Here is a 27,194-nt window from a genome sequence, read left to right as displayed (position 1 = left end):
AAAAGATTTCCAAGGAATGCCTACAGCCTCTCCAGGTTGGAATTGGCATGGAACAGATTCTCCCCTAGAGCTTCCAGAAGAAACCAACCCTGCCATCATATTGATTTTATTTTACACTTGTAAACTGATTTTGAACTTCAGACCTCCAGAACTGCAAGAGAATAAATATGTATAGTTTTAACCTACTAAGTTTGTGGTAACTTGTTATAGCAGAAATAGGAAAGTGATACACATTTTGGTACTTGGGAAGTGGGATTTTGTTATAACCAATACCTGAAAGTGTGGAAGTGGCTTTGGAATTGGGTAATGGATAGATCCTGGAAGAATTTTGGGTCATTGGATAGAAAAAGTCCAGACTGCCTTAAACAAACTGTTATAGAGGCATTGATAGAAAGGGCTCAGAAGGAAAAGGGGAACATGTTATTGGAAACTTGAAGAAAAGGATCCTTGTTGTATAGTGACAGAAAACTTAGCTGAATTATGTCCTACAGTTATGAGGAAAACTGAACTATAAATGCTGAACTTGGATATTTAGCTGAGCTGATTTTCAAGCAAAATGTTGAAATCATGGCCTGGTTTATACTTGCTGCTTATAGTAAAATGCAAGAGGAAAGAAATAAATTGAGGGAAAAACACTTAAGCAAAGCAAAACAAAACAAAACAAAGCAATGCAGGACTTAATAAATGATAAACTACATTTATTTTTCAAATATACTTCACTTCAGTCATCATTCTTTCATAAGGCTCTATTGCTCACTTATGTATGAAGCACTAGGTTAGATGCTATAAGAGGCACAGACATATAACCAAATAATTATAGTACAATCTTATAAATGCTGTAACAATGGTATTTTGTACCAAGTATAGGAGAAACAGGATAGGTTCCCTGGGAAAGTCAAGAAAGGTGTGATTTGATGAATTATCAAATGAGTGACTCCTAACAATTCTATTATTGCAGCAATTTCACTATAACAGAATTGCTTTAAGCATATAGCAAATGATAGCTCAAATGCCACCAAGGAAAAAATATCTGATGATATTTTTCATCAGATATGTTCATTTACATGTGTTATCTAAATTAGATTGTCTGTTACACTTCAAACACTTATTATTTAATATATTTCAGTTCCATAATATCTCTCTTATTTTTTCAAGTTATAAAGTTAATCAACTTTGAGAACATAAGAAATTTGTAAATATGTAACTCAGATCTTTATATAGTGCTAATTCTTTTCTAATGTTAGTGCACATAGGTACATTTTCATGGTTATATTTAGTGTGTACATATTAACTTATCTTCTTTTTCTTTTCATTTATTTTTCATGTAAGTATTTTTATATATTTAAAGAGATGTGTATTATTTGATAAAAATTAAGGTAATTGTTCCCTTAGTATTGAGTTCTTGAATTATTTCCATAAATTTTACCCTTCTATGAATGCCTTCATACAGACATTCATACATATACTCCTGTTTCCTCGGAGAATATTCTCAGAAAAAAAATTCTGGGTAAGAGTATAAACAACTGCAGTTCTTCTTACCTGTTGCCAGATTAAACTTTAGAAAGACCAATCAATTTTTAGTGACATTAATAAATATAAAATGTACCTTTTTATTTTTACTACCCATGCAACATTAGTTTTTTACCATTTTTGTTAGATTAATCACTTTAATATACCTAAGTTATTTTAATTTCCTTTCTTTAATACCTAGTGAGAGCATGTATTTTTTCATTTTTGCTTTACTCTTTTTTTGAAATTATCTCCTATTGCTTGCAAAGCTAGAAGGATCTGTATATTTTCATGTGTATTTACCAATTTTTAAGTATATTTTATGATAAGTATTTTAACAATGAGATTTATTATGTATACATGCCCTATTCTCATAGTTTCTTTTAGATATTTATTTTCTTTCCTTTGTACAAATTTTTAAGCCTTAAGTAGAACCATTTTATCAGATATAGCTTTCTTTAGGAATTGTTGAATTTATCTCCTAGTTTTATTTGAATAGATATGCTATTCTTGTTCTCTCCAATTTTCTTTTTTTAATCAATTTTTTAGAAAGAGAGAGAGAAGGAGGGGGAAAGAGAAACATCAATTTGTTTTTCCACTTATTTGTGCATTCATTGGTTAATTCTTATATGTGCCCTGATGAGATGGACACAACAGCCTTGGCTTATGGGGACAATGTTCTAACCAAATGAGCTACCCAGTCAGTGCTTCCAATTTTCATAGATAGTAATTTATTTGATCACAAAATGAAATGTACATGTTGACTTCAGGGAACTGGAAAATAGAGAAAAACACAAAGGGAAATGATAAAAATCACTTGTAATTCTACCACACACAGGAAGCCACTGCTTTTGCTTTGGAGCATTTGCTTCCAATGAATCTTATAAAATAAATACACATTTGTTTTTAGAAAAGTGGTATAAAAATAATAGACTTTGTAACCTGTTTTTATGCAAGATAATAATATATGGTAAACCTTATTTCTTTTCCATATTTAGCCCCCTCAAATGCTATTTTAATATCCGTGTTAACATAATGTCCTCAATTTTTGACATATGAATGATAAACTTGTTTTCATTAATTAAATAGCCGTTTTCCTATATATTTTGCAAATTATCTACTTATATTCTTTTACCATTTTTCTACTGGAAAATTTTCAGTTTCTTACTGGTTTATACAGGGTTTTTTATGTACAGGAGATGCTAATACTGTCTTCCACGTATTATTGCAATATTTTGCTATTTTATTATTTCCCTTTAATTCTGTACTTAATATTTATATATAGAATTTTTCATTTTTATGTAGTAAACTTCTCTCATTTTTGGTTTGTTTCCTATTATGCTAAGAGAGATAGATCCCAAAATGTAAGTAATTTGGATTTCATGAAAATTAAAAAGTTATATAATGGACACCATCAAAAGAATGAAAAGGCAAACCACAGAATAAGAGAAAATATTTGCAAATCATATATCTGATGAAAGGTTAATATCTGGAATATATAGAGAACTCTCACAACTCAACAACAAAAAAATTCCTATAACTATCTATAAGTTTAGTACAACCCCTATCAACCCAATAGCATTTTTCACAGAAATAGAAAAAACAATCCTAAAATTTGTAAAGAACTATGCAAGACCCCAAATAGACAAAGAAATCCTGAGAAAGAAGAACAAAGCTAGAGGCATCACACTTCCTAACTTCAAACTATATTACAAAGCTATGGTAATCAAAACAACATGATGCTGGCATAAAAATAGGCACATAGACAAATGGAACAAAATTGACAGTCCAAAAATATGCCCACATGTATGTGATCAACTAAGTGTCACTTATGTGACAAGGGAACCAATACTACCCAATGGGGAAAAGATGATCTCTGTCAAATGGTGCTAGTAAACTGGATAGCCACATGCAAAAGAATGAAATGGGACCTGCTATCTTACACCATTCACAAAAAAACCTCAGAATGGATTAAGGATTTAAATGTAAGGCCTGATACCATAAAACTCCTAGAAGAAAACATAAGGAAAAAGCTTCTTGATATCAGTCTTAACACTGAGTTTCAGCTCGTGACACCAATAGCACAAGCAACAAAAGGAAATATCAACAACTGGGACTATTGTACATCAAACTTAAAAGCTCCTGCACAGCAAAAAAACAAAAACAAAAAATATAACCTATGTAATGGAATGGAAGAAAATATTTTTAAACCATATATCTAATAACTAGTGAAAGACAAATACCACATGATCTCACCTATAAGTGGAACCTAATCAACAAAATAAACAAGCAAGCAAAATATAACCAAAGACATTGAAATAAAGAACAAACTGACAGTAACCAGAGGGGAGGGGAGGAGGGAAAATAGGGGAAGGGTCATCAAGAAACATGTATAAAGGACACATGGACAAAGGCAAAGGAGGTAGGATCGAAGGTGGGAGGCGGGGATGGGTAGGGTTGGGGGGAATGGAGGGGGGAAATGGAGACAACTGTACTTAAACAACAATTAAATAAATAAATATTTTGAATAAATAAATAATAATATCCAAAATATATAAGGATCATGCAACTTAATAACAGAAATGTACACAATTTGATTAAAAATGGACAGAGGACCTGAATAGACATTTTTCCAAAGAAGACATACAGATGGCCAACCAATACATGAAAAGGTTCTCAACATTATTAATCATCAGGGAAATGCTAATCAAAACCACAATATGATAATCACTTGACACCTGTTGGAATAGCTATTATCAAAAATAAATAAAACAAGAGATAACAAATTCTGGCAAGGATGTGGAGAAAGAGCGACCCTCATTCACTGTTGGTGGAAATGTAAATTGGTATAGCCACTACAGAAAACAGTATGGAGGTTACTCAAAAACTTAAAAATAGAACCAACAGCTCCCACATTTGGGAATATATCAAAGGAGATTAAAGTCACTATCTCAAAGAAATACCTGCATGCTTATGTTTATTGAAGCATTTAAGTTAAACAGAGAATGACAAATACTGTATGATATCACTTATACGTGGAATCTAAAAACATTGAACTCACAGACAAAGTAGAATGGTGGTTACCAGGGGTTGAGGAAGTAGGGAAATGTCAGTCAAAGGGTACTAACTTTAACTTGCAAGATGAATAAATTCCAAGGATCTAAGATACAGCATTGTGACTATACTTAACAATATCATATTGTGTATTTGAAAGTTGCTATGAGAGTAGAACTTAATGTTCTCACCATGACAACAACAAAATGGCAGTTATGCAAAGTGAAGGATGTGTTAACTAACCATATTGTGGTAAACATTTCACAGTATATATGTACAAGTATCAAATCATCACATTTTACACCTTAAACATACACAGTGTTAAATGTCAGTTATATCTCAATGCCATTAAAGGATTAAAGCATTGTTGCCAGAGAGTAATAGGGAGTTATTGTTTAATAAATACAAAATTTCTGTTTGGGATGATGAAAACACTCTGGATATGGATGGTGGTTATGGTTGCAGAACAGTGTGAATGTATTTAGTGCTACAGAACTATGTATTTAAAATAGTAAATTTTATGTTATATATATTTAGCATAATAAAAATTAATTAAAATTTAAATATATTAAAAATACAGGTAATATGTGTTGAGATATCAGGACTTTTTTTAATATTTTATTTATTTATTTTTTAGAGAGGGAAGGGAGAGAGATAGAGATAGATAGAGAGAGAGAGAGAGAGAGAGAGAGAGAGAGAGAGAGAGAGAGAAACATCAATGTGCGGTTGCTGGGGGTTATGGCCTGCAACCCAGGAATGTACCCTGGCTGGGAATCGAACCTGCGATGCTTTGGTTCCCAGCCCGCGCTCAATCCACTGAGCTACACCAGCCAGGGTGCGATATCAGGACTTTTATAAATTATGTTAATATATTAAAAAATAAATTTAGAAGATGAATTTCACTGGAAAACTGGAATGTATAAAAAAGGGTCAAATGAAATCCCAAAACTAAAAAATACAATAACTAAAATTAGGAATGTAACGAATGGGATTAATACCATATGAGACACAGCAGAAGAGAGGATTGATGAACTGAAAAGTTAGTCAGCAGAAAATAAACAGATTAAAACACAGAAAATAAAGGATAGAAAATTGAAAGCATTCAGAGATAGATATAATGAAAAGATCTAGGGTCTAAGAACAAGAGGAAAAGATGAAACAGAAAGTATTTGAAGAGATAATGTCCAAATTTTTTTCTAAACTGACTAAAGATACCAAGTCACACAAAGGCTAAAAATCTGTGAGCAAGATAAATACAAAGAAAACCAACCTTAGCATTTAATGATCAAACTTCTGGAAACCCAAAGAAAGAGAAAATCTTTAAAATGGCCAGAGTTGAGGAAAGATAGAGTGCTTTCAAAGGAACAATGATGAAACTTACAGCTGATATTTTAAAAATTAAATTGATTGGGGTGACATTGGGTATTAGGATCATAGAGGTTTGAAGTGTTCATTTCTATGATCATGATCTGTATATTGCACTGTGCTCACCACCCAAAGTCAAACTGTCTTCCATCACCATACATTAGGACACCCATCATCCCCTTCCTTTTGTCAACCACCACATTGTTGTGTATGTCCATGAGTTTCAATTTTATATCCCACATATGAGTGAAATCATAAGGTTTTTACCTTTTTCTGACTAACTTCTTTGACTTAGCATAATATTCTCAAGGTCCATCTCTGTTGTCGCAAATGGCAATATTTCATCTTTTCTTATGGCTGAGTAGTCTCCATTGTGTATATGCACCATATCTTCTTTACCCAATCCTCTATCGCAGGACACTTTGGTTGTCTCCATGTCCTGGCCACTGTGCATAATGCCGCAATGAACACAGAGGTGCATATGTCTTTGTGAATACATGGTTTCAAGTTTTTTTGAGTAGATACCCAGGAGAGGGATTGCTGGGTCAAATGGTAACTCTATTCTTAATTTTTTGAGAAACCTCCAGACTGTTTTCCATAGTGGCTTAGCAGGCTACATTCCCAGCAGCAGTGAATGAGGATTCCCTTTTCTCCACAACCTCTCCAACACTTGTTGTTACTTGTCTTGTTGATAATAGCCATTTTAATAGGTGTGAGGTGGTATCTCATGGTAGTTTTGATTTACATTTCCCTAATAGCTGGTGAGGTTGAGCATCTTTTCATATATCTGTTGGCCACTTGTATGTCTTCTTACTGAATTATATTTCTGAAGCACAGAGATCAACACTATATTGCCTATATTTCTTATTTAAATCATTTGGACTGTGTGCCTTGCTAAAAAGAATATTGCCTCAAAATAAAAATAAACATACATATGAATAAATCATAAATAAGAATTAAATGCACTTAGGGTAGTCATAATAAACATGTGCAATACCTACAAAACGTGTTGATCAGTAAAGTTCATACTTCAAAATTTAGTGAGTGCAGATAAAATAGTTATACTCTATTCAGACTCTGTACCTTTGATTTGACACTTAATTTAAATTCATACATTCAGTAGAATACATGTGTGTGCTGGTATGTATAAATATTATGTGTCTGTTTAAAGCCATGTTAGAATTTTTGTGCTAAAATTCAAAAGCACATAATATATAAAATAGAATTAAAATAGCGTTCTTCCTTGATAATAATAAAAAGATAGTAAAACAAACTTGAAATTTGTCCCAGAACAATAAAATTTCTTAAATTACAAAAATAATAGCTCCTGGTTACTAAGAGTTTACTATTTCTATGCTTCAGGTACTGTGCCAAGTACTTTATAATATCTCATTTAAAACTTACCACAACTCAAGGAGTTTAGTACTATTTAGAGGAAAATAAGGTTCAAGTAATTTGAATAATCTTTCTAAGGTCATCCAATTAGTAAATAGGATGCTGGATTGGATCCTGAACCTGAAAAATTCTTAACTACAGAGGACAAGTAGGATAATTGGTGAAATCTGAATAATGTCTGTGGGTTTTATCAATGTTATTTTCCTGATTTTGACACATTTGCATTATGGTTATATAAGAGAATTGCTTTTTAATTAAAAAAACATTTTAAAATTCAAACACTTTTAAGTTTTCAGTTATAGTTGGCATTCAGTATTTTTTAAAATGTTTCTTTGCCAAGTGAATTTTACTGTGTAAAGGTTGCACAAAATTTCCTGTCAGACACAAGAATATTGAAATATTTTAACTTATTTGGATAAAATATGTTGTCCCATTGAATAAAATGTATCAGTACTGTGTTGTTGAAGGAGATCAAGATAAACTCTTATTTCAGTTTAGTATGCCATGCTTAAGCTGATGAGGTTTTTGTTCAGCTTTGTTGAGGCATAGCTTATACTGAAAAGTTTGATAACCAGTATATCTTTTGTACTTTTTATGGACTTTAAAGAAATTTAGTGTATGAATATTAGTAATAGAGTTCTGTCATTTATACACTATTAACTTTATGTGCATTCTTGTCTCCCATGTGTAGATGATGTGGATTCTTTATAAGACCATCAAGTTCTTTAAAAGCTCACAGTACTTTGTATGGTCCTGTACATGACATGAACTATGAGATTCAGAACTTAGTGCATTCAATAAGGAAGTTTAAACTAATACAAAAAACACTTTGCTGTTGGATTTCTGCACTAAAAATATCTTGACCATTTCTCAATTCTATCTCAGGATGCAACAGTAGAATGAAACTCAGTGGCCGACCCTACAGACACATGGGAGTCCTTGGAACTTCAAAACTCTATGACATTCGGAAAACTATCTTTACCTTCACTCCACAGGTGAGTGGATAGCTTTAACATGTATTGAGATGAATGGAAATAAAAGATAAACATTACAGAAATAAAGCATTTACTGGAGTTTGTACAAGTGCCAGAGTTCCATAGGACCTTCCACATATTAAGTTGCTCAATAAATACTTATAGAGTTGGACTGAGTTGAATTTCTGGCACAGAGTTATGCCAAGTGATGATGGCTACCAAGACTAGTCCTGAGTGTTACAGAAATAGTGACTAGAGATTTTACAAATATTTGAGTACTTTTAAAATTGCCCTTACTTTTAGCTCTGGCTGGTGTGGCTCAGGGGTGGATTGAGCACGGACCTGCAAACCAAAGGGTCACCAGTTTGATTCCCAGTCTAGGACACATGCCTGGGTTGTGGACCAGGTCTCCAGCAGGGGGCGCATGATAAGCAACCAACATTGATGTTTCTCTCCCTCTATTTCTCCCTCCCTTCCCCTCTCTCTAAAAATAAATAAAATCTTTAAAAAATAAAAATTGTCCTTACTTTTAAAAGACTAAAACTTCTTATTTTTACTTGTATTTATCCTTTATAAACAAAATGTAGTGTTTTTTCTTCAGCTAGCAAATTATATGTTCACTTTGGGGGACGGGCCCTTTTTACAAGCCTAGAGATCTTTGATATCCTCCTCTAAACAAAAATGTTAGTACTGTTTTAGCCATGATTATTTACATTGTTAGCCTGATGTTTATTAGTCACATTATAATAGCAAGCCTGATTATATGTATATATGGGGAGGAGAAATTATTTTCTGAAGAGAAAGCTAAAGCTCTCCATTTGTCATCTTACTTCTGAAATAGTGCAGCTGAGGTACAGACAAAAAAAATATTAGACCATAGATTCTATTTCTGATCTTACCATTTGCTAGCTATATGACTTTGCTAATCTACTTAATGTTTCTTGGCCTTGTTTTTATCTATTAAAAGAAGAAAAGGCCTTACTGGACAGTTATAGAATTAAGTAAAGTTATGTACTTGAAAATACTTTGAAAGTTATAGCACAGTGTAAAAATGTCAAAAATTATATGTACCAATGGACCACCAGATGCTTTGGGAAGAATTAAGCATTAAATTGGGCAGCATTATTGCCTTTGTGACATCTTATATACCCTGTGAATATGTGATTACTTTAAAATATTATTTGATAGTTGTGAGAGTAAATTATTCTGAGCTGTTATTTTTATTTTTCTCAGTTTATAGACCAGCAACAGTTCTACTTGGCTCTGGACAACAATATGATAGTGGAAATGCTTAGAACAGACCTCTCCTACCTCTGTAGCCGCTGGAGGATGACAGGCCATCCCACCATCACCTTCCCCGTCTCACACACCATGCTTGGTAAGGTTGTATGAGACAAGGAATGAATGTTTATTTGGAATACGTCATGTGGTTAGTCCTTTAAAATCTTAGAGTCACTGGAGAGCTATTTCTTATCATTTATTCTTTCAGCAATTACTTATTAGCTTCTACTTTGTTCTAGGCACTTTTCTAAGGACTGGGGAATACATGAAATAAATAAGGCAGATGAGGTTTCTACTCTCATGGGGCTCATGTTTTAGAATAAATACGTACCAAATAAACTGATACACAAGAATATTTCAGGTCATTTGAGGGGTATAATTTTAAAAAGTAGTAGAATAACTTGGTGGTGACTACTTCAGATAATTGGTTTCTAGGTCAATTTGCAGAAACTTTATTAATGAAATTCATTTTAAAGAAAGTAAAACTATATTCTGCATCTGTCCTACTCCAGTGCAGCATCAAGATTTCATAGATAAATTCCTACACGTCTCTCCTTCCAAGGCTTGTCTAACTGAAGCAGTAAAATCTAGCAGGGAAAAGTGAAAAGGCTTTCAGTTTATCTTTCCTTTATTGTCTGGGCTTACTGGCATTACTTATTTGAAACTGGATGAATGGCTTTATTATTCTCAGTTCCTGGAGGACTACAGCCAATGCAGAAGCATTGCTAACTTTCTGTGTCTCTGTTGTTGCTTCCAAAAGCCTGTTTGTACTGCCAAAGTACATAAAATTCCTTTTCATTAGAGAAGAATCCTTTATCATAAATCATTCAAAGTTTGAACAAACTGTTCGGGATTTTGTTCACATCTCGTAAAGTGCTTCAGAAGCACAGGATTTGAAGAAGTAGGGTAGTCCTTCTTTTTGTCTTTCATCTTTATTTAAGACAATTAACAAGTGCCCAATTAATAACTATTGTGTCCCCAGAATTGTCTTCAGAAAGTGTAGTCTAATTGGAAAGGTATTTTAAATGAAAAAAAAAAAATGCCGTGAGAGAGACCTGGAGGTAGGGACGAGCTTGACTTGTGAGTGGGCAGTGAAGAGGCCAAACTCAATAGAATGAGCTTTGCATGTTAGAGTATAATCATCAAGAAAATTGGTAAGTAAGGTTGATCATATTATGAAAACCTTGAAAATAAGCAGATATTTAAAACAGATTTTCTCAGAAGTCTGAGCATATAGTTTTTGAACAAGCTGAGGCATGACAGTGATTTTGATTTGGTGACAGTATATACTCTAGTAAGGACCATCTGATATCAAGGAAACTAATCCAGGTATGAAGTGATAGGAAGATACACTGGATAGGGGGTAGTAAAAATAGATCAGGAAAGAAGGATACAAGAGTCATTTTAAGCAACACCTGAAGGTCAGGTGCTGACTAATAGATACGAGATGTGAATCAAAATAATGGCAAGATTTACAAAGTGGGTAAACAATGCTTCCATTGATAGAAGCAGAGAACTTCTATAGAAAGATGACACTTGTAAAGGGACATGTTCAGTTTATGGTGACAAAGAGATTCCAAAATAGAAATACCTAATACAGTCATGTGCCACATAACCATGTTTCAGTAATTACAGACCACATATACAGTGGTGGCCCCATGAGATTACAATGAGATATCACCTCACACCTGTCAGAATGGCCATCATCAATAAATCAACAAACAATAACTGCTGGTGAGGATGTGGAGAAAAGGGAACCCTAGTGCACTGTTGGTGGGAATACAGACTGGTGCTGCCACTGTGGAAAGCAGTGTGGAGATACCTCCAAAAATTTAAAATGGATCTGCTTTTTGATCCAGTGATCCCACTTCTGGGAATATATCCAAGGAGCCCAAAACACTAATTTGAAAGAACATAAGCACACCTATGTTCATTGCAGTGTTATTTATAATCAGCAAGATATGGAAGCAGCCCAAATGTCTATCAGTAGCTGAGTGAATATAAAAGCTGTGGTATGTTTACACAAAGGAATACTAATTGCCTTAACAAGCAATTACAATCACACTTGAAACTTGAAAGTATGAAAACTCAGCAAAGAAATTGCTGAGCAAAAAAGTATTTGGAAATACTTAGCAAAAAAGTTGAAGCTATAACAAACTAAATGAAAGTTTTAGAACTGAAAACTATGATAACTGAAATGAAAAATTCACTGCCTAGGCTTAATAGCAGCATTAGGATGATAGAGTGAATTTGAAGATAGACCTGATAGAAATGACTGATTCTGAGTAAGAGTAAAAATAGACTGAACAAATATGAACAGAGCCTCGAGGACCTGTGGGACTAGTAACAAAAGATCTAACACTCACATTATAAGAGTCCCAGAAGGAAAGGAAAAAGAAAATGGGGCTGAAAAAGTATTCCAACTAGTAACACCAGAAAATAGGGAAAAGTAATAAAGCTAGAGATTCAAAAAGCTGTGAAAGCCCCTAACTGGTTAAACCCACAGAAACTCATACTAAAACACATGATGATGAAACTTCTAAAAATTAAAAAAAGGATAAATCTTGAAAGCAATAACAGAGAAGTGATACTTTGCCCATATGGGAAAAATGATTTGAATGAAAGCAGATTTCTCATTAAAAACCCTGAAGAACAGGGGAAGTGGCACAATATTTTTCAAGTGCTGAAAGAAAAGAATTAAAAACTAAGAATTCTTGCCCTGGCTGGCGTAGCTCAGTGGATTGAGTGCGGGCTGCAAACCAAAGCATTGCAGGTTCAATTCCCAGTCAGGGCACATGCCTGGGTTGCAGGCCACAGCCCCCAGCAACCGGACATTGATGTTTCTCTCTCTCTCTCTTTCTCTCCCCCTTCCCTCTCTAAAAATAAATAAATAAAATATTTTTTAAAAACCCACAAAAAACTAAGAATTCTTTCTTTATCCAGTAAAAACTGTACTTTAAGAGTAAAGGGGAAAAATACATTCTCAGATGAAGGAAAATTCAATGAATTTGTCAGTAGTATGACTCTCCTAAAAGAATGGCTTAAAGGAAGTTCTTGAAATGAAAGGAAATAATAGAAGATGGAATGTTGAAGCCTCAAGAAAGAAAAAAATAGTGGAAAGAGTAAGAATATGGATAAATACAGTAGATATTCTCCACTTCAGTTTTGACATTTGTAGCAAAAACTATGACACTGTCCAGTGTGGTTCTCAAAATATTTAGAGGAAGTCTTTAAGGAAATTATGTTATAAATTGATGAAGTTAAAGGACTGAAAGGGAGTTAAGGTTTCTAGACATCACTTTAACTGGTAAAATGTTGATACTAGTAGACAGTGGTGTATGTATAATACATGTTTATATATAATGTAATACCTAGAGTGACCACTAAGAAATTTAGATAAGGAGATAGAGTTAAAAAGACTATAAATAAAAGAGAAACATACTCACAGAGAACAAACTGATGATTTCCAGAGGGGAGGAGAGTGGAAGGACTGGTAAAGGGGAATAAAAGGTACAAACTTCCAGTTATAAAATAAGCCACAGGGATGTAGTTTACAGAACAGGGAATATAGCCAATAACATCATAATAGCTGCACAGTAATAGGACATTGTAAGATATATAAGTGTCAAATCACTATGTTGCCCACTTGAAACTAATACAATATTGTGTGCCAACTTTACTTCAATATTTTTAAAATTATGACAAGTCCATACCATGGATTATTACACAGTGATTTTAAAAACATGTCATAATGCTCTGACCAGTGTGGTTCAATTAGTTGGATATTGTCTCATGAAGCGAATGGTCACTGGTTTGATTTCTGGTCAGGGCACAAGCCTGGGTTGTGGGCACATGTCTATGTTGTGGGTCTGGCCCCCTGTTGGGGCACATGCAAAAGACAAGTGATCAATGTTTCTCTCCCTCTCTTTCTCCCTCCCTTCCCGTCTCTCTAAAAATAAATAAGTAAAATCTAAAAAAATATGTCATAAAAAACACATAGATAAATCAAAATGAAATTCTTGCATGTATTTTAGAAGGTAAGAAGAAAATAGAGATATGAAGAACAAAGGAATACACAGAAAACAATATGTCAGACTTAACCTTAACATATCAATAACTACATTAACTGTAAATGAAAATTTAAATACACCAATTAAAAGACTGAGATGGGTAGAGTAGGTTAAAAATGACCCATATATATGCTGTCTCCATAAAATTCACTTCATATATGACAATATAAGTAAACTGAAATGAAAAGAATGGGAAAAGATATACCATATAAAATTAATTTTTAAAAATTAGAAGGGGCTATATCTGGTAGACTTCAGAGTAAAGAGGAACAGAGATAATGTAAACATTAGAAATGAAAAAGGGGACTTCCGGCCAAGATGGAGGCATAGGTGGACGCACCGTACCTCCACACACAACCAAGATAGGAACAACAACAATTTAGAAGCAGAATAACACCCAGAACTGACAGAAAATTTATCTGAATAGAAGTCAGACAACCAAGAAGTTGAAATAGACCCATTCATCCAGATCGGTAGGAAGGGCGGAGAGGAGCAGCCGGGCGTGGGTCGCAGCGCAGAGAACAGGGAGAGTTGGGCGCATAAGGCAGCAGAGAGCACATAAGGCATCTAGGGCATGCAAGATCGCAGCGGGTGGACCCTGAGTACGCAAGTGGCAGCTGGCAGACTCAGTGAAGCAGCGATTGTGGAGCAGGGCAGAGTGCCAACCCAGGATCCCAGGGAAGGGACTGAGGTCCCACGGAGAATGGAGCTACCACCATTGTTCCCTCTCGACCCCGCCCTCACATACAACGTCACAATCTAGGGACTGGGGTGCCCAGCCCTGGAGAACACCTAAGGCTCCGCCCCTCACTATAACAGGAGTGACCAGACCAAAAAAAAAAAAAGAGAGAGAGAGAGATAGCTCAAACAGAAGAACAAATCAGTGCCCCAGAACTCATCCTTTTGAGCGACCAAGAGATAGCTAACCTATCAGATGCACAGTTCAAAACACTGGTGATCAGGAAGCTCACAGAATTGGTTGATTTTGGTCACAAATTAGATGAACAAATGCAGGTTACCATAAAAGAAATGAAGGAAAATGCATAGGGAACCAATAGTGATGAGAAGAAAACTGGGACTCAAAATAATAGAGTGGACCAGAAGGAAGAAAGAAACAACCAAACAGGAAAGAATGGAGAAATAAGAATTCAAAAAAATGAGGAGAAGCTTAGGAACCTTCAGGACATCTTTAAACATTCCAATATCCGAATTATAGGGGTACCAGAAGGGGAAGAGGTAGAGCAACAGATTGAAAATGTACTTGAACAAATAACAGTGGAGAACTTCCCCATTCTAGCAAAGGAAATAGACTTCCAGGAAGTCCAGGAAGCTCAGAGAGTCCCAAAGAAGTTGGACCCAAGAAGAAACACACCAAGGCACATCATAATTACATTAGCTAAGATAAAAATGATGGAGAGAATCCTAGAAGCAGCAAGAGATAAGGGGACAGTACCTACAAAGGAGTTCCCATCAGACTGTCAGCTGATTTCTCAAGAGACCTTGCAGGCAAGAAGGGGCTGGAAAGAACTATTCCAAGTCACGGAAAGCTGGAAAGAACTGTTCCAAGTCATGAAAGGCAAGGACCTACATCCAAGGTTGCTCTATCCAGCAAAGCTTTCATTTAGAATGGAAGGGCAGATCAAGTGCTTCTCAGATCAGGTCAAGTTAAAGGAGTTCATCATCACCCAGCCCTTATTTTATGAAATGTTAAAGGGACTTATCTAAGGAAAGAAGATTAAAAAAACATGTATAGTAAAAGGACAGCAAACTCAAAATTATTAACAACCACACCTAAAGCAAAACCAAAAGAAACTAAGCAAACAACTAGAACAGGAACAGAACCACAGAAATGGAGATCACATGGAGGGTTAGCAACAGGGGAGTAGGGGGAGGAGGAGAGAGGGGGGAAAAGGTACAGAGAATAAGTAGCATAGATGGTAGGTAGAAAATAGACAGGGAGAGGGTAAGAATAGTATGAGAAATGTAGAAGCTAAAGAACTTATAAGTATGACACATGGACATGAACTAAAGGGGGGAAGTGGGTGGGAGAGGGTATACAGGGTGGAGGGGAGTGAAGGGGGGAAATGGGACAACTGTAATAGCATAATCAATAAAATATATTTTAAAAAGAAATGAAAAAGGGAATATAGTAATAGAAATGGAATAGACTATAAAAATTATAAAAAGTACCAACTACAATTTGTAAATCTAGATAAAATTGACAAATTTTCTAGAAAAGTAAATAATATAAGAATAAGCTTAATAAGAAACATGCATAAAACTATATGACAAAAATTATAAAACTAATGAAGAGCATAAAAGATCCTAATTATAAGACAGAAAAATTACCATGTTGCCAAGTGGAAATAGTTAATATTGAGATGTCCATTCTCATTAAATTAATCTATCAATTCAGTGCAGTTTCAAGTGAAAATAAAAACACAAATTTATATGAACAATCCGAATCTAAATTTCTTAATGGAAGAGAAAATGTACAAGAACACCCAGACTTTTTTTTTATCCTCATCTGAAGATATGCTTATTGATTTTAGAAAGAGGGGAGGGGAATGAGAGAGAGAAGGGGAGAGAAACATCCATGTGAGACAAAAACATCAATTAGCTGCCTCTCCTACGCTCTCTGACCAGGGACTGAACCCACAACCTAGGCAAGTGCCCTGACCAGGAATCAAATCTGTGACCTTTTGGTTAATGGGACAATGCTCTAACCAACTGAGCCACACCAGCCAGGGCAAAAATACCCAGACTTTTTAAAAACTAAAAACAATAAGAGAATATAGGCCCAGCATAATTAAAATATCAATATGATAGCAATTCAAATACAGTAGTCCCTACCTTATTTGCAGTTTTGCTTTCAGTGGTTTCAGTTACCAGCAGTCAACCGTGGTCCAAAAATATTAAAAATTTTGGAAATAGTCAATTTATAAGTTTTAAATTGTGCACCATTCTGAGTAGTGTGATGAAATCTGGAGCTATCTCCCTTGGTCCTGACTGGGACATGAATCATTCCTTTTACAGCGTATCCATGCTGTATATGCTACCCACTCCTTGGTTACTTAGTAACCATCATGATTATCATATTTTGAGAGAGACTACATTCACATAACTTTTATTACAGCATATAATTATAACTGTTGTATTTTATTAGTAGTTATTATTAATCTCTTACTGTGTGTAATTTTAAAATTAAACTTTATCATATGCACATATGTATGTATGCACATATATATAGAAAAAACATAGTATATACAGGGTTTAATAGTATACATAGGCATCCACTAGGGTCTTGGAACATTTCCTGCAGATAACGGGGGACTACTTTGGAGGCAAAAGAATATAAATAAATGCATTTGGGAAATAATTTATTTAGGCCTGCTATTTTACATTTTATGCAAAATTAAATTCTGGATATATTTAAAAACTAAGCAAAGAAACCTATGAAAGTATTAGAAGAAAACATGAAAAAATGTTTTTGTGATCTTGGATTTAAGGAAGCTGTGCCTTGTAAGACACAAGAAGGAAAAATTAACAAATTTTAAAACATGAAAATTTAAATGAATATTTTATACAAAAATAAACAGTAGTTGAGGTTGAAAAACAGTAAAGTGGGTAAAGGATTTGCCATACATATAATAGGAAGAAGGGTAATATTCAGAAAATGTAAGCATAGAGCTCTTCAAAGTTGATTTTAAAAAAAGATGAACTACTTAATAGAAACATGGGGAAAGGACATAAACAGGCAATTCATAAAATAAATAGAAATGGCCAGTATGCACATGAAAACATGCTCAATCTTACTAGTAATAAAATTAAAAGGATGCCTTTTTAACATATTAGATAAACAAAGATTAAAAAGATTATTAATGTCTATATTGTTAATGGTATGGGGAAAATGTCACTTTTTCTACTGATGATGGAAATATAATTGACCCAACTTTTTAAGTGGGCAATTTGGCAATCTCTATAGAAATTTCTGTAAGTGTTCTGTTCAGTTCTACTTGTGAGAATTTTCTCTAAGGAGATAATAGAATAAGTGCATATTGATGTAGGTACAATGATCCTCATCACTGTGTTGCTTGTAATACAAAAACAGTCTAAATGTCTGCCATGGAATCATTTTTAGATTTTACAAATGATAAATAAGTTAGAAAAAGTGGATCATAAAAGAATATGTGTAGTATGATTTCCTTCACATAAAGTCAGATAATTTTTAGCTTTCTAAATATTTTTATACCTACACACATAAACCAAGGCTCATTAGATGGCATAATATTATATGAAATATTTAAGACGGTGCTTGGCATGTAACATTCAACAAATGGTTGCTGTTATTATTGTCAGCGTTCAGTAATCAAGTGTTCTGCCCTTAGGCTCTGTGCTAAGTATTTATGATAAATGAGATACTGTCTTTGAGGAACTCAGTTGGTCATCATCTTTTAACCATTTGCCCATTCTGCAGTATTACTGGCTTTCAGATGAGCTGTTGAAATACAAGGTTGTCAATGAGGAGTGTCTCATTTGTATCTTCCTTGTCAGACTGTTGGTTTGAAATAAGTGAAAGAGTTCCCTTATTTAAAAGTTAAAATCACAAAGATTGTTTAAAATTCTCTTCAAGATGAAGATGGAACCAGCCTGAATTCAAGTATCCTGGCAGCACTCCGAAAAATGCAGGATGGCTATTTTGGTGGGGCAAGGTAAGTGACCTCTACATTCTCTTTAGTGAAATGAAATCAAAGTTGGAAGCTGGGTATAGTAATTGTAGACTTGTTGTGCCTTTCTGTGTATTTTTTTTTGTTTCACAGATGCATAGTTTTAAAAAGACTTTATTTATTTTTAGAGAGGTGGGAGGAAGCAAGAGAGGGAGAGAAACACTGATGTGTGAGAGATACACTGATCAGTTACCTCTCACACTCCCCCTACTGGGGACCTAGCCTACAACCCAGGCATGTGCCCTGACTCGAAATTAAACCGGCGACCCTTTGGTTTGCAGGCTGGCACTCAATCCACTGAGCCACACCAGCCAGGGCCATAGATGAATCTTTTTATATTAAATTTATTGGGATGTCATTGGTTAATAAGATCATACAGGTTTCAGATGTACATATCTATGATACATGATCTGTGTATTTATTGCTTTATATGCACACCACCCAAAGTCAAATCTTCTTCCATCATCATATATTTTGGTCCCCTTTATCCTTTACTACCCCCTGCCTTCCCCTTTGGTAAACACCATACTGTTGTCTATGTCTATGAGTTTTTGTTTTGTTTGTTTTTCTTGTTTGTTCATGTGTTGATTTCAGTTTCGTGTCTCACATATGAGTGAAATCATATGGTTCTTAACTTTTTCTGTCTGACTTACTTCACTAAGCATGATATTCTTTCTGTGTATCTTTAATGACAATCTCATCCTATTCAGAGAAGCTCGTGTTTGATAGATTGAGTGAAGGAATTTAATGTTATAGAGAAGCATTAGAATTTTTCCTCACCCTGATCTCTGCCTAAATCTTAACAATTCAGTAGACAAGAAAACTTATTCTTTAAAAAAAAGGTTACTGGGCTATTCATTTCTAGCTGCTTTTCTTTTCTATTTTCCTAAGTTTTTATTTTGAAAAATTGTAAGCTAACAGACATCGTATTGAAAAATCTTTCTCTTCCTTTCCTTCCTTCTACTCCTCCCTACCTTGCTTTCTCTATCACACATATGTACACCTGCAGAAATATACACACATCTTTCTTGCTGAACTATGTGAGAGTTAGCAGAAACATCATCACTCTTCTACCCTAAATACTTCAGTTTCTTTCTTCTAAGAACAAGAGTATTCTCATATATAACTGCAATATAATCATCATACTCAGAAAATGTATTACTGATACAATATGATATTGTCTGATATAGAGCTCATATTCAAAATTACTCATTTGTCCCAATAATGGTTTCCCATAGGTTTTTTTCTCACTCCAGGATTCAGTGAAAGATCACTGAGTGAAAGATCACTATTGGCATTTAGTTTTTATATTTTCTTGATGTCCTTTAATGTATAACAATTCTGCAGTCTTTTGTTAATCTTTCATGACAGTTTTTATTACAGTTTTACAGAAGGAAGGTCAGTTATTTTGCAGAATATCTCTCAATTTTGTTAAAGAGGCAGCTGTCAGGTTTTTCCATATCCTTTGTCCAACAGTCTTTTCACTAAACAGTGTTAGCTTCCACTGATGAATCATTTATTATTTGTGGAGTCATAAAATGATGATTCTGTGTTTCTATCATTCTGTGTACATTTAACATTTGGAACCTGTTTAAAATACAGCTTTCCCATGCCCCCCTTTTATTTTGTAGTTTTAGTGTCAGCATAGATTCATAGATTTTAATTTTATTTTTTATGTGATGCTCCATTCCTACCATTATTTATTTCAATGTTCAAATTATATAGGATCTGGCCATTGGAAGCCTCTTCAAGCTGGCTTCTTTAGAAAATCAGTACCATTGACTTTCCCTTTGGGCTTTGCAATTGGCTTTATATGTAGGGGAGGATATGGCTTACAATCTACTATAATTTATAACATTTTCAAGTACCATCTTTTATTTTCAAAATGATCTTTTTGAGTATTGTTTAAATGATGTGATGGATTTGTGATGATTTTTATTCATTCTGTTCTAGCTTCTCTGGTAGCCTGTGGAAATTGTGGCCAATGTTTGGCATAGTTATCCACATGGCAACATAGCAGTGAAAGAAAGCAAAACTTATCTGCTGGTGGATTGTGAAGCCGTAGTTATAGTTTTTATTAACACAGTACCCTAACCTATAATACATCATGCCTAGGAGTACAGTAAAATTTTACATTTACAAAATTTATACTAATGTATGAACATGAGTAATCTCCAAACAAAACATTCTGGGTATCATTTTTCACTAAATTATGTTGTTTTAAAAGCATTTGTTCTGATTTCCTGTTTTCTATTTACCCTCTCACTGTCAGGGTTCAAACAGGTAAACTGTCAGAGTTTTTGACAACATCTTGCTGCACACAGTTGAGCTTCATGGACCCTGGACCTGACAGTAAGCTGTACAGTGAAGATTATGATGACAACTATAGTGAGCTAGAATCTCGTGACTGGATGAATGGCTATGATTCAACCAGTAATGGTAAGGAGGCTTCATAAAGGCACTGGCCTTGCTGGACAAGAATACAAAACATTGTTGAGTGTCCTCCTTAATATTTCTCACTGCCAGCAGTCTCACTCCTATTTAATAGACGTACCTTTTGTTTGGCTTCACTTTTCATCCTTCTACTTACCTGTTACCTTTGGTATCTGGACTAATATCCCTGCTGTGATTGTGGAAAATAAAGTTGACTATCCCTTACTAAGTAAGGTTAAGGAGAGTTCTCTGCTGGATCTATAAAATGGCTAGTGATTTCAAAATGACAGAAAGCAGTGAAGAGTGAGAGAGATTTAATGAAGTATATAGTGGAGAAATTATACACATACACTCCTGTTTTATGACATTAAAACATAAATATGAAATTAAGTTAGAGTGCTTTTTTAAAAAATGTTTTATTTATTTATTTTTAGAAAGAGGGGAAAACAGAGAGAAAGAGAGGGAGAGAAACATCAATGTACGGTAGCCTCTTGCACACCCCCTACTGGGGACCTGGCCTGCAACCCAGGCATGTGCCCTGACTGGGAATTGAACTGGTGACCCTTTGCTTCGCAGGACGGCACTCAATCTACTGAGCCACACCAACCAGGACTTATAGTGCTTTTTATATATAATATTGTATGGTCACTTCAGAATCTCCTGGGAGGACTGCATAGTTTGGAAAAAACCTATTTGGTATGTGCATTGCTTTTATATTACAAACTACACAAATAAAACACAACAAAGTCTATTTGGCCATTAGGAATACTAAGATGACATAGTGAGAAAACATCATGGGGGCATATATTTAAAATGGCTGAGAAGTACCCTAAAGTGTTAAAACATTGACCTAGTCAGGGAAAGAATTATAGTGCTTGAGATCCAAAGAAAATAGGGCAATAGGAGCAAATTATTCTTCTAGCTATCTAAAACACGATTTGCCTGCTTTCATTTCCTGGGCATTTAACTGTTGCTTTATATATTAAGGCAGCCAATCTCTTTATCTTAAGAGCAGTTTGTTGAAGAAAAGAAAAAATAAATTAGTTTTCCTTGATGTGGTAGCAAGCATAACCTCATATACAATAGACCAACATATTAGAAGTCAGAAGGACTATTTTCTTATTTGGGCTCAACATTTACTCACCTAAGAACCATTTAATTCACTCTGTATTTGTTTTTGTAAGATCTAAAATGGTATGAATTTCTTTGCTGGAAAAGTGCATTAACATATAATATTACTTCCTATTCTCAATAATAACAAAAGTCATGATATCTACTGTGGCATAAGCTGAACTATTTTGAAAACCAGACAAGAATCATCATTTATTGAGGTTGTTTGCTATTCCATAGGTAATTATAATTTCCATCTGTAGCACTCTTTCTGTTAGATTAATTTCTAAAATACATATTTTGAATGATATATATTGGGTTGGCCAAAAAGTTTGTTTTTTTCTTTCCGTAAGTTGGTTCTAATAGTGCTCAGTTGTCTTTAAGTTCATTCAAAATAATTTTGTTAGATTGTATTGTGACAGTTGTCATATCTGTGTGCACTTAAAAAAAACTTAATCAAAATTGGTGAATTTTTGTGTAGCCATTTTAATAGTAAAGAGAGAAGAAAATATCCAACTTTTGGCATATTGTGCTTTATTATCTCAAGAAAGGTAAAAACACAACTGAAATGCAAAAAAAGATTTGTGCAGTGCATGGAAAAGGTGCTGTAACTGGTAGTATGTGTCAAAAGTGGTTAGCGAAATTTTGTGCAGGAGGTTTCTTGCTGGACCATGCTCTACAGTCAGGTAGACCAGTTGAAGTTGATAGTGATCAAATTGAGACAGTAGTTGAGAACAGTCAATGTTCTACCATTTGAGAGATAGCCGACATACTCAAAATATCCGAAATCAATGAAGTTATTGGTGAAAATGAAAACTGTGCCTTTTATTTTACAGAAAAAAACTCAACAGACTTTTTGGCCAGCCCAGTATTACTGAATTTTGACACTATGCATTCTGAGTCAGGTTTTCCTCTCTGGACTTACTCATCAGTGGGTTTACAATGGATGTGTCTATTGTTTGCCAGGCCTTCCATGGGGAGAGCACTTCTCTACATATTTTTTAAAGTATAGTTGGTATACAATATTATATTATATTAGTTATATTAGTTTCAAGTCCATATTCTTTATAATCCTTCATCTAATAATCCAGATTGTATTCAAGGTTATATTTGTCATTAGGATATCGCTGAGTTTGAGCTCCATTCTTATAGTTTTTCCAGTTCCCATTAGTCACATCAGAGCACAGAAAGACATCTTAAGAGATCACCAAAGGTGATCAAAAACTAGATGATGCATGACTGACCTAGTAGACTTCAGTATTGATCCAAAGACTGTTACTTTCCAATTATAAATACTGTGAATGTTTATTTGAAGTCTGAAATGTTATACACCCACAGGGTACATGTATGTTTGTTTCCATTATCCATAGCCAGAGATAATGTTATAGAAGGTATGTAGAAGATGGGGATAGGGACCATATCTGTCTTCTTCAGCCCTGAAACTTCAGCACCTAGTACACCACCTGGTACAAAGCAGGCAATAAATATATTTGGTGAAGAAATGAATTAGGTAACTAAAAAGATGAATGTGTGGCCAGTAGTCCTTTGAACACCAATGCCACAGAGAAGTTGTTGGGTTTTTTTTGTTAGCAGTTGCCGCTTGCCATTTGTGGAATCTGTTTTTAGCTAGGCTCAATGTTTAGTGGATGATTTTTGCCCTTCCCCACAAAAGTCTCATTCTACCAATGAGAACCTCCTCCACCTCCTCCTGCTCCTCCTCCACCATCACCATCACCACCATTATCATCATGTGCTTACATATGAAATGCTTGCACCATTTGTCCTGTATTAACCTCATACTGCTTCCAATGGCCCTCATACTGTCTCAGAAAAATTGAAGAATAAGTGAGTCCTGGTAAATGGCCATAGTTTTTAAATGGGAAAGCTAGGAGATTATATAATGACCACATACTTGAGCTAAAACAGTCTACTTCTGGTGCTATGTTGTGGGCACAGGATCCAGTCATTCTGTTGGTGGGTGAGATTGTGAAGTACTAAAATGTTCATTTTTTTTCCCTTTTCACTCCTTACTAACCTTGCAGCTCACTGTGGTGATGAAGTTGCTCGTTATTTAGATCACCTTTTGGCACACACTACTCCCCATCCTAAACCAGCCCCTACATCCCAGAAGGGAGGGCTAGATCGGTTCCGAACTGCTGTGCAAACAACCTGTGATTTAATGTCTTTGGTGAACAAGGCCACGGAGCTGCATGTACAGAGTGAGTAATGCCAGGACTCATTGGGGTCAGGCACAGGATGACGTGAAACCCAAAATGGAGGTGGGGAGATGTTTATTACAGTGTAAGCAGGAACTTTGTTTTGTTCACTGCTTTATCCCCAGCACCTTGGACAGTACTTAGAACATATTACACACTCGAATACTTGCAAAATTAATGAATTGAGTATAGTTTTGCTGTAGATAGTGCTTTATAGTCTAATTTAACCAGTTACATAGCGAGAAGAGACAAAAAAAGAGACATGGAACATATTCAATGTTAACATCAAAGTGTTAAAATAGTGGAAACTGTTTTTTTCTTTTGAGATAAATTTTATTTAAAGAGGAAGTGATGCAGACTATTAAAAGAGGGCCTTGCAATGGAGAAAGAGATATTCTTTAACTAAGATACATCTGGTTCCCTTAGGATAGCTATAACTTTTATAGTCAGTTGTTCCAGCAGTATAGAGCTGTGTTTGTCAACTGCTGTACTTATTCTTCAGCAAGTTTGCCATTCACCTCTCCATGACCACTACCCTCCTTTACTAGTATTTGTAGTGGAAAATGTCACATTGCCAGGAGTAGTCATGGTCCCCAAGAGTGTTCAATGCTTCTGTGGTAGCTGCATGTGAAGGGACAGAAAGCATCCTTCGCTATACCCACAGGACCTAAATGTTAACATTTACAGATGATAAGAATAATTGAGATGCATGTTCTTGCTGTCTAAAACTTTATTGATGGTTACTAACGAAAGATATTAAACATTGGAGAATCACTTAACATTTAGAATAGGGGAAAGCTTAGCATTCCCTTCAAGTATGCTTCCTTGACAAAAGGGCTTATGTGAAAAAATAAACTTTATTAAGTTACACTTTTTTAGATTATGAATCAGGACATTTGAGCTTAATTACCTGCTCTGCTACTTACTTGTTTGAACAGTTAGTTGATCTCTTTATCTTTATTTCTGTATCTGTAAAATGGTGAAAATGATGAGCGAGTCTCTCCTTAGAGGTTATGGTAAGTATTTCAACAATGGACTGTAAGTAAAAATCTTAGGAATATCTCAAAGTTGGTCAGCCACTACAGTTTTTGATTCACTATTTAGGATCATCCATTTATCTATTCTCAAGGAAGTCCAACTGCAGGCAACCAGATATTCTCCTAAGAAAATCCAGAAAGTATAAAACATATCTGGGTTCTTTCTGTGATATATCGCATTCTGTCAAAGCACTGGTGACAGTACCATTGTGGTATTGACCACATGTTTAGACTTTTAATATCAGCTGATGCTACAATTCTAGACATTCTATTAAAAAATGTTTTTTTTGATGGATTGAACATTCTTTAAATTATCTGATATTTATATTTCTTTTTTTTATGTTACCCAGAAAGAATAAACTTCTGTAAAGAACCAACAATATGTAACTTCATTGTTGAAATCAACTATGTATTGTTTTCAGTCCCTTATCTAACCTTTATTATAAATGTCAACCTTTTGCAGATGTTCACATGTATCTTCCTACAAAGATAATTCAGCCTTCCCGGCCTTCATTCAACTCTCTTGACTTACCTCACTCTGCACAAGAGGACCAGGTAAACTTGCACATGAGGTATTTCTATCAGCTTGTGGCAAAACTGCCATCCTTATGGAAAAGTAAAAGGATTAGCCATTGTGGTTTCTGCTAGTGACTGGTGGTAGGCAAAATGCTACCCTAGTGAAGATATATGACCTTTTCAGTTCACTTTTCAAGTGGGCTAGTTTTTCTAGCCAGTCTTTACAAGAACTAGATTGCAGTATCATACATCTTAAAGGTTTCATTGCTTTTAGTTTACTTTTCATCAAAATTTAGGAAATTCTTATGGAAAAGGTTTATAAATGAAAAGATCAATACTTTAGAGCATTATTTAAGTTGAACACTTGTGGAGTGAATTTTTTTTTCCTTCCTCAATCTAAAGGTTCCCTCAGTTCGTGTAGAAATACATCTTCCTAGAGATCAGTCTGGGGAGGTAGACTTCAAAGCACTAGTTTTACAGTTAAAGGAGACCTCCAGCTTCCAGGAGCAAGCTGATATCCTCTACATGCTGTATACTATGAAGTAAGTGATGGATGTTATCAATCTACTTTCCTGTTCATATACAGAGAAAGAATAGTATAGTAATTATAGCATAGCTTTAGAATCGCACTGATCTGGTTTTGCAGACTACCCAGTTTGTAACTTCAAAGCCTTAATTGTCTTCATTTATAAAATTGGGATTATATCTACCTCCCAGAATTGTTGTAAAGATTAAACAAGATGTAGTATCTGCAAAGTCTCTAATACAATGTCTTATACATAGTGACCAATAACATAACCATTATAATAATTATTATGGTTATTTTAAGCCGTTATTATTTGGTAAAATCTACAGATAAATATATTCTTTTTTATAAAGATTTTATTTATTTATTTTTAGAGAGAGGGGAAGGGAAGGAAAAAGAGAGGGAGAGAAACATCAATGAATTGTTGCCTCTCACGTGCTCCCCGACCGGGGACCTGGCCCACAATCTAGGCATATGCCCTGACTGGGAATCAAACCAGTGACTTTTTGGATCATAGGCTGGCACTCAGTCCACTTAACCACACCAGCCATGGCCAGATAAATATATTTTTAACTCAAAAGAAGGTAATGGAGGCTTACATGAAAAAGAAACTAGCATTTTTGAGTGTTCGCTGTGTTAAGCACCCTGTTGGGTACCTCAAACTCAGTGGACCTAAATTGAACTCCACTTTCCTGTCCCCTACATCCCCCCTCAAAATAACATGTTCTTTTACATTTATTCATGTTGCTATCATACTGGAGAGGCAGAATGGACACCCCCACAATTTGGTTTGGATGTTGAGACTGATGATGCCACACATGTACCAAAAGGGTGTGAAATGTTTGTTCCTTATATAATGAGACTTTCTGGGGAAGAGCAGAACAGCTTTTCAAGTTTGTCCCAAAAAACCTTGGGCAAGCAGAGAAAGGAAGCCAGATTTGGGATTGTATTATGGTTAGGAGGTGAGACTGAGATGAGAGT

At 34.8% G+C, this 27,194-nt stretch overlaps 1 protein-coding gene across 2 annotated transcripts in view; it reads left to right on the top strand.

Moving 5' to 3' along the window:
• The window catches only part of PHKA1 (phosphorylase kinase regulatory subunit alpha 1), a 132,150-nt gene that overhangs the window by 71,965 nt on the left and 32,991 nt on the right, over window positions 1–27,194 (top strand). The window contains exons 15-21 of one of the 2 annotated variants that reach the window (XM_045839349.1): window positions 8,209–8,318; window positions 9,531–9,675; window positions 18,282–18,360; window positions 20,648–20,814; window positions 23,961–24,137; window positions 25,635–25,726; window positions 26,090–26,229. In XM_045839349.1, coding sequence (XP_045695305.1) covers window positions 8,209–8,318; window positions 9,531–9,675; window positions 18,282–18,360; window positions 20,648–20,814; window positions 23,961–24,137; window positions 25,635–25,726; window positions 26,090–26,229 — 910 coding nt within the window. The remainder of the gene's footprint in view (window positions 1–8,208; window positions 8,319–9,530; window positions 9,676–18,281; window positions 18,361–20,647; window positions 20,815–23,960; window positions 24,138–25,634; window positions 25,727–26,089; window positions 26,230–27,194) is intronic. The other variant, XM_045839350.1, reaches the window with a different exon arrangement.

Source organism: Phyllostomus hastatus, unplaced genomic scaffold (assembly GCF_019186645.2).
Source record: "Phyllostomus hastatus isolate PE091 unplaced genomic scaffold, TTU_PhHast_1.1 phas_contig_30, whole genome shotgun sequence".
Lineage (NCBI taxonomy): Eukaryota > Metazoa > Chordata > Mammalia > Chiroptera > Phyllostomidae > Phyllostomus > Phyllostomus hastatus.
This window is presented reverse-complemented; position numbering and strand designations above follow the sequence as displayed.